Here is a 13339-nt window from a genome sequence, read left to right as displayed (position 1 = left end):
CCAGGCCCCTACCTTTTATATAGGCCCCGGGTTGGCCATATTCACTGTTACCGCTCTTCTGTCACTTGTAAACACAGAAGTCTGGCTTCTATGCTCGCTTCCCCAGGCAGCACCCTCAGAACCTCCCCACACAGCGTGAAGGCCGGACAAGGAGGGACAGTTGGCGATGCATGGATGTGTTTATGGGCTTCAGAGACAGCATCCCATGTTGAATTAGGCATGCATGGCTGCACCCTTCCTCCTCTGGGTGCATGGCAAGGCACGGCCCTTAAGGCCCTTCAAAATCCTCAGCACCAAGCCCATGATGCTGTTAATCCGGCCCTGGTCCTCCTCCACCGCCGCTTCCACCTACACCGCCCATAGGTGTGCGCAGCCTATTGCATTAAGGTGTGCACCCCAAAGTTGAAATACACATGCATGTGTTTGCCAGCAGGGAGAGTAATGTATCGGGGCCATGTACCTGTAGGCAAGGAGAAATAGAGCAGAGCAGGTCCCAGGGAGATCTTTCCCATCTCCTCACTGGCAATGCTATGTGCCCTAGGTGATTAGGGTGTGCCCAGGCACACCCAGCACACCCTGTGCGCACGCCTATGTCACCGCCACATCCACCACCACCTCAACCTCCCTCCTACTCCATATGGGCCTCGTCCTTCAGAGATGAAGAAGAACATTGTTTTATTTTTCTGTTTTTTTTTTGTTGTTTTAAGTTATTTCCCTATCCACATTTGTTTGCAGAGCACTTGCCATGCTCTTAATTACGTTTTGCTGCCATTTGCAGCACTCTAGCCCTTTCCTTTGGTGTTTTAGAGCCATTTTAGTGCCTTAAAGTTCGGGTCCCCATTGACTTCAATGGGGTTCGGTGTCCGGGAAAAGTTCGGTAAAAGTCCGGGACACGGACCCGGACTTTTTTTTAAAGTTCGGCCGAACCCGTCGAACACGGACATCTAGGTGTTCGCTCAACCCTAGTAAAAACAAATCAACAGTGCAGCACTAAAAGCTCTAACAGAATAAATATATAAAGTACCCTTAAATTGACATATATAAAGATACATAAAATATATTCATATAATAGTCCCAAAACACAAAAGTCCACACAATTCAAAAAATTTCTTAAAATTCTTACTTCAGTAAGATTCTCAACACATATGAGATAATATTCACAAGATGCCCTCCTAAATCTGTGTGCCTATCACTAGGGATGAGCTTCGTTCGACTCGAACATTGGCTGTTCGCTCGTTCGTTGAATGACGAACAAATGTGTTTCTACGTGGGAACTTTGTGTTCCAGCATTATCATGGATCATTATCTGAATTCCAATAAATAAAACACTGGCTGGCAGGGGGATCAAACTCCCAGATCTCATCATTGCAAGCCTGGTATTCTACCACCTACGCCACCATTAAGCCTGCTTAAGCTGAACCCACTCTCCCTAACTTTTATCTCATCCACTGTGTGTAGGGTGAGATAGGGGAGTGTTAGATAGGCAGGGAAAGTGTATTCAATCTAAGCATACTTGACTGGTGGCGTAGCTGGTAGAATACCAGGCCTGCAATTGCGATGGTTTGAGATCAAATTCCTTGGCCAGCGGGTAATTTATAAGTGGGATTTTATAATTAATAGTATATTGCTAGCAGGGAGAGAGATTTTTGCTTTTTACAGTTTGTAGAGATCAGTCATTTATTCACTGCACCTGAGCAGTGGATTGTGGGTGGCTTGTGACGTCAGGTCACTATATAAGAGCTGTTAAAATCAAAACAGCTCATTCCGCGGGAAGCGTACGGGGAAGCAGCAGCTTCTTTTTTTTTTTTCTATTTTTCGGGCGGATGGGCGACTGATCATCGGGGGACAGGATTTTTTTGTTTTTGAATAAAAGACTTTTCCAAAACTGGCTTTTGTCATTATCTTTTGTACACTTTTTTGGTGAATGGGTAGGGGTACCAAGTACCGGATATCCATTCACATGGGGGAGGGGGGTCCAGTTTCCGATAAGCCTCCCCTCCACAGACCCCCACAACCACAGCCCAGGGTTGTGGGAAAGAGACCCCTGTCCCCATCAACATGGGCGCAAGCTGCTTTGGGGTAGGGGGCAGCCCCCCATGTTGAGGGCATGTGGCCTGGTATGGTTCAGGAGGGGGGGTGCTCACTCACCCCCACATCCATCCTGGTCAGCCAGGCTGTGTGCTCGGACAAGGGTCTGGTATGGATTTGAGGGGAACCCCACACGGTTTTTTTTTTTGGCACGGGGTTCCCCTTAAAAAAAACCTTAGGGGCCTGGTATTAATTTTGGGGGGGACCCTACGTAATTTTTTTTACCTGTATTGCAAGTTTAAATTACATTTTTTCCTTTACAAATGTCAGTATTGCTGCAGCAGGCTAGAAACATTGCAGAAATGTGCCACTTTACAGGCACATTAAATGCAAGTTATTGCCCCAAAAAAGTATATGGGGGTCCGGGTACTTACTTGGGGAACATGTAGCAATGAAAAATACGTTTTTAAAAACGATCCTTTTTAAAGGAGCACTGATTTACTGATTTTAATGAGGCTTAAAGTGAAACTATAAAAATGAAAAATTCCTTCAAATATGGGGGGTCTCCTGAAGAGTACATGCCTGTACAGTAGTGTATCTCTACGATGTATGTAGCCTGCTGCAGCAATACTGACATTTCTAAAGCAAAAAATTTAATATACAAATATACATACAAATTTCAAATCGCATGTACTTGTAATACGGGTGCAGAAAAATTGGGCCTTGTTTGTTGGTGGTGCCTGAACACTGTAACCCCTCACAGTTACTGTTGCTGGGCACAGGAACGGGCCCTGCTGCTAAAAAAATCCATACAAATTTGAAATCGAAACTATTTGTCATACAGGTGCCAAAAATTGTGCCTTTGCTGTTGGTGGTGCCTAAACACCGTAACCAAGCCCTCGCAGTTACTCTTGCTGGTGCAGGAATGGGACCTGCTGGTAAGAATTCCATACAAATTTGAAATTGCATGTGTTATACAGGTGCCAAAAATTGGACCTTTGCTGTTGGTGGTGCCTGAACACCGTAACCAAGCCCTCGCAGTTACTTTTGCTGGGTGCAGGAGCGGGTCCTGCTGGTAAGAATTCCATATAAATTTGAAATTGCATGTGCTATACAGTTGCCAAAAATTGGGCCTTTGCTGTTGGTGGTGCCTGAACACCGTAACCAAGCCCTCGCAGTTACTTTTGCTGGGCGCAGGAGCGGGTCCTGCTGGTAAGAATTCCATATAAATTTGAAATTGCATGTGCTATACAGTTGCCAAAAATTGGGCCTTTGCTGTTGGTGGTGCCTGAACACCGTAACCAAGCCCACGCAATTACTCTTGCTGGGTGCAGGAACGGGATCTTCTGGTAAGAAGTCCATACAAATTTGAAATTGCATGTGCTATACAGGTGCCAACAATTGGGCCTTTGCTGTTGGTGGTGCCTGAACACTGTAACCAAGGCCTCCCAGTTACTCTTGCTGGGTGCAGGAATGGGACCTGCTGGTAAGAATTACATACAAATTTGAAATTGCATGTGCTATACTGGAGCCAAAAATCGGGCCTTTACTGTTGGTGGTGTCTGAACACTGTAATCAAGCCCTTGCAGTTTCTCTTGCTGGGTGTAGGAACGGGACCTGCTGGTAAGAATGCCATACAAATTTAAAATTACATGTGCTGTGCAGGTGCCACAAATTGGGCCTTTGCTGTAGGTGGTGCCTGAACACCATAACCCCTCACAGTTAGCAGGGCAGACGGACAGGGCCTGCTGTTAAAAATGACATACGAAATTGCAATTGTATGCACCTCTCATACAAGTGTGGAAAAATTAGGCTTTGGGGGTTGGTAGTGACCTAAACCAAAAACATTGTTGGAAGCTAGCAGAATCAAGGTAGAGGAATAGGATAGGAAGCATATGCAGTCTTCAAGGGATGGCAGACCTCTAGCAAATTCAATCAGTTACATCAGCATCAGGGGCTTGATAGCTCTTGTTGATCCAGGACTGGTTAATTTTGATAAAAGTCAGCTGGTCAACAGAGTCTGTGGACAGACGCACTGAATGTCCGTTCAGAAAGCACACTGGAAGCAGGACAGGCCAATGGCTCCATTACATATTGAGCAAGTTCTGGCCAGTGGTCCATCCTCAAGACCCAGTAAGCCAGGGGATGCTCAGCTGGAAAGGTCTCCAAGTCTGCTCTTGCACCTAGATAATCATACACCATATGATGGAGACGCTGCCGATGGTTACTTAAACCTAACAGCCCTGGGTGCTGCTGAGAACAAAAGAACTGTTTAAAGGCATCGGTCAGCCAGCTGCCTTCTCCACCACTCCTCCTTTGGCTGAACCTCAGAAACACGTCCAGAGAATGTTGACCTCCCAATGTCTGGAAGGGTGGTACACAATTGTTTTTCAAGGCCTCCTCAAGATGTTTCATCCACTGCTGCATTTCGAAGGCAGGATGAGCTCTGCAACTTTACCCTTGTAACGTGGATCAAGAAGGGTTGCCAACCAATAATTATCCCTCTCATTGATAGCACAAATCCTCGGGTCCTTTTGCAGGCTTTGCAGAATCAGGGAGCCCATGCAACGTAAGTTGGAGGAGGCATGAGCTGCTAAGTCCTCTGGGTCACTAAGGATGACATTGTCAGCAGAAGCAACCTCTCCCCAACCACTTACAACTCCTGGGGTTTCTGGGGAATCAAAACCAACCCTTGAAGACTGCTGAATGCTATCCTCTACATCCATGCTGCCGAAATCCTCATCCTCCGCCTCCTCTTCCTCCTGTGTGTTTTGTGGCCCTGCAGGAATGATATCTGCATAAAGGGAGCCTTGTGAGGAAAGGAAGTCCTCCTCTTCCTCCTGCTGTTCTGCTTCAAGTGCCCTGTGCATGATTCCAGGCAGCGTGTGCTCCAGCAGGTAGACTAGCGGGATAGTGTCACTGATGAATGCATCGTCCTGGCTCACCATCCTTGTGGCCTCCTCAAATGGTGACAGGACAATGCATGCATCCTTAATCAAAAGCAACTGGCGTGGCAAAAAAAAGCCAAGCTCCCCTGACCCTGTCCTTGTGCCATATTCACACAGGTACTCATTGATGGCCCTCTGCTGCATGTGCAGCCACTGCAGCATTGCCAACATTGAGTTCCACCTGGTGGGCATGTCACAAATGAGGCGGTTGGTGGGCAGATTGAATTCCCATTGAATGTCAGATAAGCGAGTACTGGCATTGAACGAACGGCAGAAACGGACATTGAGGAGGAGGAGGAGGAAGAGGAGTAGGAGGAGGTGGTAGGGAAGCACCAGCTTTTTGGCGGCATGGTGGCAAACAAGCTCTAACACCGAACCATGTCCTGCATCTTTCCCAGCTGCCAGCAGAGTTACCCAGTGCGCCGTGAAAGAAATGTAACGTCCCTGTCCATGCCTGCTGGAGCAAGAGTCAGCAGTAATGTGCACCTTCCTGCAGACCACTTTGTCCAATGAGGCCAACTGCTTATAGGATGTACTCAAGTGACTGATTAACAATGCTCTCACTGATATGATGTAATCGATATAGATATAGATGATCTGTGCTGCTTATAGGATGTACCCAACTGACCGATGAACACTACGGTCCCTGATATCTGATGTAATCTATAGTCCTATAGATCAGGGGTGGGGAACCTTTTTTCTGCAAAGGGCCATTTGGATTTTTGCAACATCATTCGGGGGCTGTACAAAATGATCAACTTAAAAATTAGCCTGTTATATTTGACCACAGCGTGCCACCTTTCAATGCAAAGTGACCACAGCGTGCCCCCTTTCAATGCAGAGAGACCACAGCGTGCCCCCTTTCAATGCAGAGAGACCACAGCGTGCCCCCTTTTAATGCAGAGATACCATAGCGTGCCCCTTTCAATGCAGAGAGACCACAGCATGCCCCCTTTCAATGCAGAGAGACCACAGCGTGCCCCCTTTCAATGCAGAGTGACCACAGCGTGCCCCCTTTCAATGCAGACTGACCACAGCGTGCCCCCTTTCAATGCAGACTGACCACAGTGTGCCACTTTACAATGCAGACTGACCACAGCGTGCCCCCTTACAATGAAGACTGACCACAGTATGCCCCCTTACAATGCAGACTGCCCACAGCGTGCCCCGTTCAATGCAGACTGACCACAGCGTGCCTCCTTTCAATGCAGACTGACCACAGCGTGCCCCCTTACAATGCAGACTGACCACAGCGTGCCCCCTTACAATGCAGACTGACCACAGCGTGCCCCCTTACAATGCAGACTGACCACAGCGTGCCTCCTTACAATGCAGACTGACCACAGCGTGCCCCCTTACAAAGCAGACTGACCACAGCGTGCCCCCTTACAATGCAGACTGACCACAGCATGCCCCCTTACAATGCAGACTGACCACAGCGTGCCCCCTTACAATGCAGACTGACCACAGCGTGCCCCTTTACAATGCAGACTGACCACAGTATGCCCCCTTACAATGCAGACTGCCCACAGCGTGCCCCGTTCAATGCAGACTGACCACAGCGTGCCTCCTTTCAATGCAGACTGACCACAGCGTGCCTCCTTTCAATGCAGACTGACCACAGCGTGCCCCCTTTCAATGCAGACTGACCACAGCGTGCCCCCTTACAATGCAGACTGACCACAGCGTGCCCCCTTACAATGCAGACTGACCACAGCGTGCCCCCTTACAATGCAGACTGACCACAGCGTGCCCCCTTACAATGCAGACTGACCACAGCGCGCCCCCTTACAATGCAGACTGACCACAGCATGCCCCCTTACAATGCAGACTGACCACAGCGTGTCCCCTTACAATGCAGACTGACCACAGCGTGCCCCTTTACAATGCAGACTGACCACAGTATGCCCCCTTACAATGCAGACTGCCCACAGCGTGCCCCGTTCAATGCAGACTGACCACAGCGTGCCTCCTTTCAATGCAGACTGACCACAGCGTGCCTCCTTTCAATGCAGACTGACCAGAGCGTGCCCCCTTTCAATGCAGACTGACCACAGCGTGCCCCCTTTCAATGCAGACTGACCACAGCGTGCCCCCTTACAATGCAGACTGACCACAGCGTGCCCCCTTACAATGCAGACTGACCACAGCGTGCCCCCTTACAATGCAGACTGACCACAGCGTGCCCCCTTACAATGCAGACTGACCACAGCGCGCCCCCTTACAATGCAGACTGACCACAGTGTGCCCCCTTACAATGCAGACTGACCAAAGCATGCCCCCTTCAATGCAGACTGACCACAATGCAGAGATCATTGTGCCCCCTTACAATGCAGAGTAAACAGCGTGCCAAGCCCCCCAGACTAGTGCACTTGACTTACCTGTTGTAGCGGCGGCTTCCTCTCTTCAGTCCCCGCGTCTCTTCAAGTCCTCCCGCGTCCCGCCTCCTCCTCGGCCAATGGCATTGGCCAAGGAGGAGGAGGATCCGTGAGACAATATCGAATTTTCATTTGCTATTGTCACACAAATGGGCGGGCTCGAGGCGCACTGCTCTCCGCCTCGGGTCCACCATTTTTGGAGACTCACAGTGTCAGGACGGGGCCATCGGCTCCTTCTGACACAGCGGCACGGGGAGGGGGGGGGGCGTACGTAACGATCGTGCGGGATGCATGCGGCACGCGGGCCGCAGGTTCCCCACCCCTGCTATAGATTGATGATCTGTGATGCTTATAGAATTTTCCACAACTGACCAATGAACAATACTCGCACTGCTATCTGATGTAATCTATAATGCTATAGATAGATGATCTGTGATGCTTATAGAATTTCTCACAACTGACCGATGAATAATACTGTCACTTATATCTGATGTAATCTATAATCCTATAAATGGATGATCTGTGATACTTATAGAATTTTCCACAACTGACCGATGAACAATACTCTGACTGATATCTGATGTAATCTCTAATCCTATAGGTCTGTGATGCTTATAGAATTTTGCACGACTGACCAATGAACAATACTCTCACTGGTATCTGATGTAATCTCTAATCCTATAGGTCTGTGATGCTTATAGAATTTTCCACAACTGACCGATGAACAATACTCTGACTGATATCTGATGTAATCTCTAATCCTATAGGTCTGTGATGCTTATAGAATTTTGCACGACTGACCAATGAACAATACTCTCACTGGTATCTGATGTAATCTCTAATCCTATAAGTCTGTGATGCTTATAGAATTTTGCACGACTGACCAATGAACAATACTCGCACTGGTATCTGATGTAATCTATAATGCTATAGATAGATGATCTGTGATGCTTATAGAATTTCTCACAACTGACCGATGAATAATACTGTCACTTATATCTGATGTAATCTATAATCCTATAAATGGATGATCTGTGATACTTATAGAATTTTCCACAACTGACCGATGAACAATACTCTGACTGATATCTGATGTAATCTCTAATCCTATAGGTCTGTGATGCTTATAGAATTTTGCACGACTGACCAATGAACAATACTCTCACTGGTATCTGATGTAATCTCTAATCCTATAGGTCTGTGATGCTTATAGAATTTTCCACAACTGACCGATGAACAATACTCTCACTGATATCTGATGTAAAGGAAGAAATCTCACCCTGCCTGAAACACGTACCTGGCCCTCCCTACACTGCTAGGAATGAATCACTCACTGGCGCTGCACTGTCTGATATGATGTAAATAAAGAAATCTCTCCCTGCCTGACACATGTACCCAGCCCTTCCTACACTGCTAGAAATGAATCACTCACTGGCGCTGCACTGCCTGATATGATGTAAATAAAGAAATCTCTCCCTGCCTGACACACGTACCTGGCCCTCCCTACACTGCTAGTAATGTCTCTGCACTGTCTGACAAACTCCAAAAAAAGCTACTCTCGCCCTGCCTCACACACATGCCTCTCCCTGTCCCATCACCCGCACAATCACACTACATGCTGCGGCTGCGCGAGCAGCCTTTATGTAGTGTGGAGTGTGTACTTGGCCCCTGAGCCAAAATTGGCTAAAGGCAGCCTACCTTTAGTCCAATCATAGGCATAGCAGAGATCATTTCATTGGCCAAACCATGAGGTCAGGGTGCATGCTTTGGCCAACCACATAACATGCTGCATGCGTGGCGCGTGTGCAGAGCATTAGGGGAAACTCAAATTTCCTGCGAAGAAGCACATTTGTTCGTCATTCGACGAACGATCAAACGAGCGATGTTCGAGTCGAACTTAGCTTTGACTCAAAATCAAAGCTCATCCCTAGTCTATATGTGAATTTGCCAAGTTCAAGGTATACTGTAGGTATTTATTCTGTTACAGTTATTAGCACTGCACTGTTATTTTGCTTTGACATTTGAACTTTGGTGTAATAACTTTCCAGTGCTGGCTAATTTTAATTCTTTATGTTATTGGGTTTAGGCATAGTTGTGTATGCAGTTTTTCTTGTATTTAATTAGTGTAGAGCAGCCTGCATTCAAATGCAGTCTGACAGAGAATGCCCACTCCAGCATATCGACATCTACCTATGAAGGCATTCCACCCTTGAAAGCAATTTAATATTTGTATAACTCTTCCCTCAAGCTAGCCCAAAGCTTCCAGCAGGGGTAATGGCTCTTGAGAAGACTAGTGAGACAAGGTGCTGTGCTGTTTTCAGGAGACTATGTACAACACCCTGCTGGCTCCCCCTATCAGCACTGATCTGCCTGCATTGCATAGAGACCCAGTGATGACATCACTAGGTCTAAAAAATTATATTTAATCAAAATTGAAAATATTTATTTAAAAATATAATTAGCATGTTGAGGATGTTGAGGGTGTTGTCTGTTGTAGTTTCTGTATGATGTCACTGTTCTCCATGGTTTTGCTAGTGGAATCCTATGAATCCCTTTTTATGTAGGAGTTCCACCCTTAGGTTGGTAAGGAGCCTTTCCGCCCATCAGTTAGCTAGGAAGTCAAAAGAAAATAGCAGCAAGTGGAAACCTGAAGAAACAGAACTGCTATTTCCCCCAACGAGATGCTCAATGTGTGAGCAAATTGTGGTTGCTGTACCTCCTCCTGCTGCAATACCCCTTGTTCTGTACTGTTATGGAAACCTTTGTGCTCTGCACTGTTGAGATGTTATACAATATGCTTTACTGCGAGAAATAATCTGAAGATATACCTGTTGAACAACTCTTAAGGTAAATGTTCTTTTCTGCTAGTGAGTATTCTGGACTGATCTTCCATTCTATGAAGTTAATGGTGTAGCCACTAAATAGAAAAGTCCTGAAACAAAGTTTATTTGGGACTTCTGATCAGGCCTAGGACTGTTGTAACGTAGAACCTAAGTGTGTATGAAGACTTCACTGCCCCTGCAAAGCTGTACCGTGAGCTGCAGTCTGCATTCTTTCTAGGCCTTATAATGCTTTCTTCTTTTTACTACTTTAGTACTTGTTTGTAATTCTTCAACAATACCTACTTTTTTGCCTGCATCTGTTTCCAATTAACCAATTGAATTCTTTATTTTTAGGGAACTATGGTGTTTCCAATTCTAACCTCAGTCTTAAAGGACCCCAAACAGTTCAAAAACCCTGACAAATTTGACCCTGGACATTTCCTTAATGAGAATGGCACCTTTAAGAAGAGTGATGCCTTTATGCCATTTTCAGCAGGTACCATCTTGTAGTTAATTACAAGTATAGCTAAACATTTTTGGTTAGACAGTGAGCTCTTAATTTAAACTAGAGATTGGCTGGACACTCCCCTGTTCGGTTTGCAGTAGAACTCCTGAACAGGGGAAAGGTTCTGACACAAATGGCGAACCCCATTGAAGCCTAGGGGAGCAGAACAGGAAAAAATAAAAAGTACCACCAGGTGACGTCGCCAGGTGGCCCCACCCTAATCTATATAAGTACTGTCAAACGGTGGAAGAGGCATTCGGTGGTCAGACATCAATGAGTGCGGTACTTTCAAGTTCTGGTGGTGGTGCGGCGGCGTGATTGATAATGGGTTTACATTAGGGGACACTGTTTTTTTTTTTTTTATTTTGTAATAAAGGAATTGTCCTAAACTGTCTCTCTTTATTGCTTTTTGACACTTCTTTGGTGAATGGGTAAGGGTAAAATACCCCATACGGTAAAATACCCCATACTCATTCACATAGGGGGGGATCTGGGGGCCCCCTTCTTAAAGGGGATTTCCAGATTCCAATAAGCCCCCCCTGCAGACTCCCACAACATGGAGACAAGGTGCTTTGGGGTGGGAGGCAGAGCCCCTCCACCCCAAAGCACCCTCCATGTTGATGGCATGTGGCTTGGTATGGTTAGAAGGGGGGGGTTCTCGCTCATCCTCCCCTTTTCCTGACATGCCAGACTGCATGCTCGGATAAGAGTCTGCTATGGATTTCGGGGGGACCCAACGCCATATTTTTTAGGTTTTGGCATGGGGTTCCCTTAAAACCCATACCACACCATGCTGTTTTTTTTTTTTTTTTTTTTACTATTTTCTTTTCCGGCAAATGTTTTTTTTATTCAGCTGACAGCGGGGAAGTCCATTGACAACCCGATGACTCATTGGTTGTTAAGGAAGCTGCAGGCTTTTACTGCTCCCTGATTGGGCAAAGTTTTGCCCAATCAGGGCACAAAATTCACTGTGCAGGGTGCAGTGCATATAAGAGAGTTTGGTGGGATGACCACTGGCTAAACACCCTGCAAATTCGGGTGATCCCTGAATAGGACGAGCAGCCAATGTTTGGCCTAAACTCATGCTCGGGCCGAACCATTCACCAAACTCTAATTTAAACCATGGTTGTGTTCTGGAACATCAATTTACAAATCAAACACATCAGGATAAGACCTTTATTTTCAAAAAGTGACAGTTGTGTTTTCTCTCTTCTTTCCCAGGAAAACGTATGTGTATGGGGGAGGGTCTGGCTCGTATGGAGCTCTTCATCTTTTTTACAACCGTTTTGCAAAAATTTACTCTGAAACCCACCATGGACAGAAATTACATAGACATTACACCAGAGCCCAAATGCAATGCTTCCAGACCTCGTGAATATGAGATGTTGGTTGTGCCTCGTTGAAAGACCTTTGTATATTCTGGTGTTATGTGATATCTTGTTTATGTTTTAAGAGCACCTATCACTTTACAGCTTGCAAATAATATTGCAATATTTTGTGTACTTTCATTGTTCTCTCTCTAATGTTCTATAAACAAAAAATACATGAGCAATAGCACCTGCTGGGGTCCTTATTTTTTTATTTTTCAAAGAATGGATGTCATTTGACTGGAATCTATCTGTTCACCACATGATTGTGTGATATGCAGAAACATTATTCTGCTGGGCCCAGGAATGGTATGTGAATAATTTATTGTTATAAAGTATGTAAAACACTTCAGAATATGAAATAAAGTACCTTTTAAAACATTAGAAAAGTCTTGGTTCAGTGAAACGAATGTAGGATTAAGCATTTGGTTGGGTGACTATTGTGCATTAAGGTGGGATGATGTTTTTTTAGGAGAAACTTAGCATGTTCATTTGATTGCACTTTGCTGACCCCAATGTAACTAATATGATAGAGTGTTAGAAATCAACATAACACGAGCACATCCTCTATCGACTTGAGAATGTCTTTTCCAGATTATACTAGATCAGTTTAGCTTTAATAACCATAGATATTGCTGTGCCACAATTAAAGCGTGGCAGCATTTGTCATAATCAATGAATGATTAGTTTTCCTCATGCTATTTTTTGTATACCGGTATGGCAAAGAAGAAAGCAATGTCTTAATACTTACTTCACAGGTTTTATTCCCAGCCTTTGTCTTTTATTTGATGGACTCTTCCTGGACCTTTTCCTGTGGAAGACCAATTTGAAGCTACAATTAAACAATCCAACTCAAACAAACATACTGATTTGAGATTGTAAAAGTGCAGAAAAACTCCCCCTTCCCTAAATAGTAATAATTACATGTGCATCATTCAGCACATCTTAAACTGATTTTACTATATCTATCCGAATACACCCCCCCACCCCAGTCCATAATGTCACTTCAATACCAATGCTACCTGTGCCTTGCTTTCCTGATCTCTTAATGGGGGAGGGACTGATGAGTGATGGCTCTGCCCTCTTCATTTGGAGATCCTGCATCATTCAAAAAAAGCTGTAGTACAGCTTCTATGAATAGTGGATGTTGCAGGAAAGAGCAGGCATAGTCAGGTTCTCTTGATTAACTACTTGCCTACTGTGCACTTAAACCCCCTTCCCATCCAGACCAATTTTTAGCTTTCAGCGCTCTCACACTTTGACTGACAATTGCGCGGTCATGCTACACTGT

The 13339-nt window shown here is 45.6% G+C and overlaps 1 protein-coding gene across 1 annotated transcript in view; it reads left to right on the top strand.

The window, feature by feature from the left end:
- The window catches only part of LOC309559460 (cytochrome P450 2H2-like), a 53384-nt gene extending 40957 nt beyond the window's left edge, over positions 1 to 12427 (top strand). Inside the window, exons 8-9 of the mRNA XM_082262732.1 lie at positions 10531 to 10672; positions 11903 to 12427. Coding sequence (XP_082118858.1) covers positions 10531 to 10672; positions 11903 to 12084 — 324 coding nt within the window. The 3' untranslated portion in view covers positions 12085 to 12427. The remainder of the gene's footprint in view (positions 1 to 10530; positions 10673 to 11902) is intronic.
- Positions 12428 to 13339: the final 912 nt, after the last annotated feature.

The sequence above is a fragment of the Pelophylax lessonae genome (genome assembly GCF_965119305.1).
Source record: "Pelophylax lessonae genome assembly, chromosome: 7".
NCBI lineage: Eukaryota > Metazoa > Chordata > Amphibia > Anura > Ranidae > Pelophylax > Pelophylax lessonae.
Note: the sequence above shows the minus strand (reverse complement) of the source record. Positions and strands in the feature narration are given on the sequence as shown.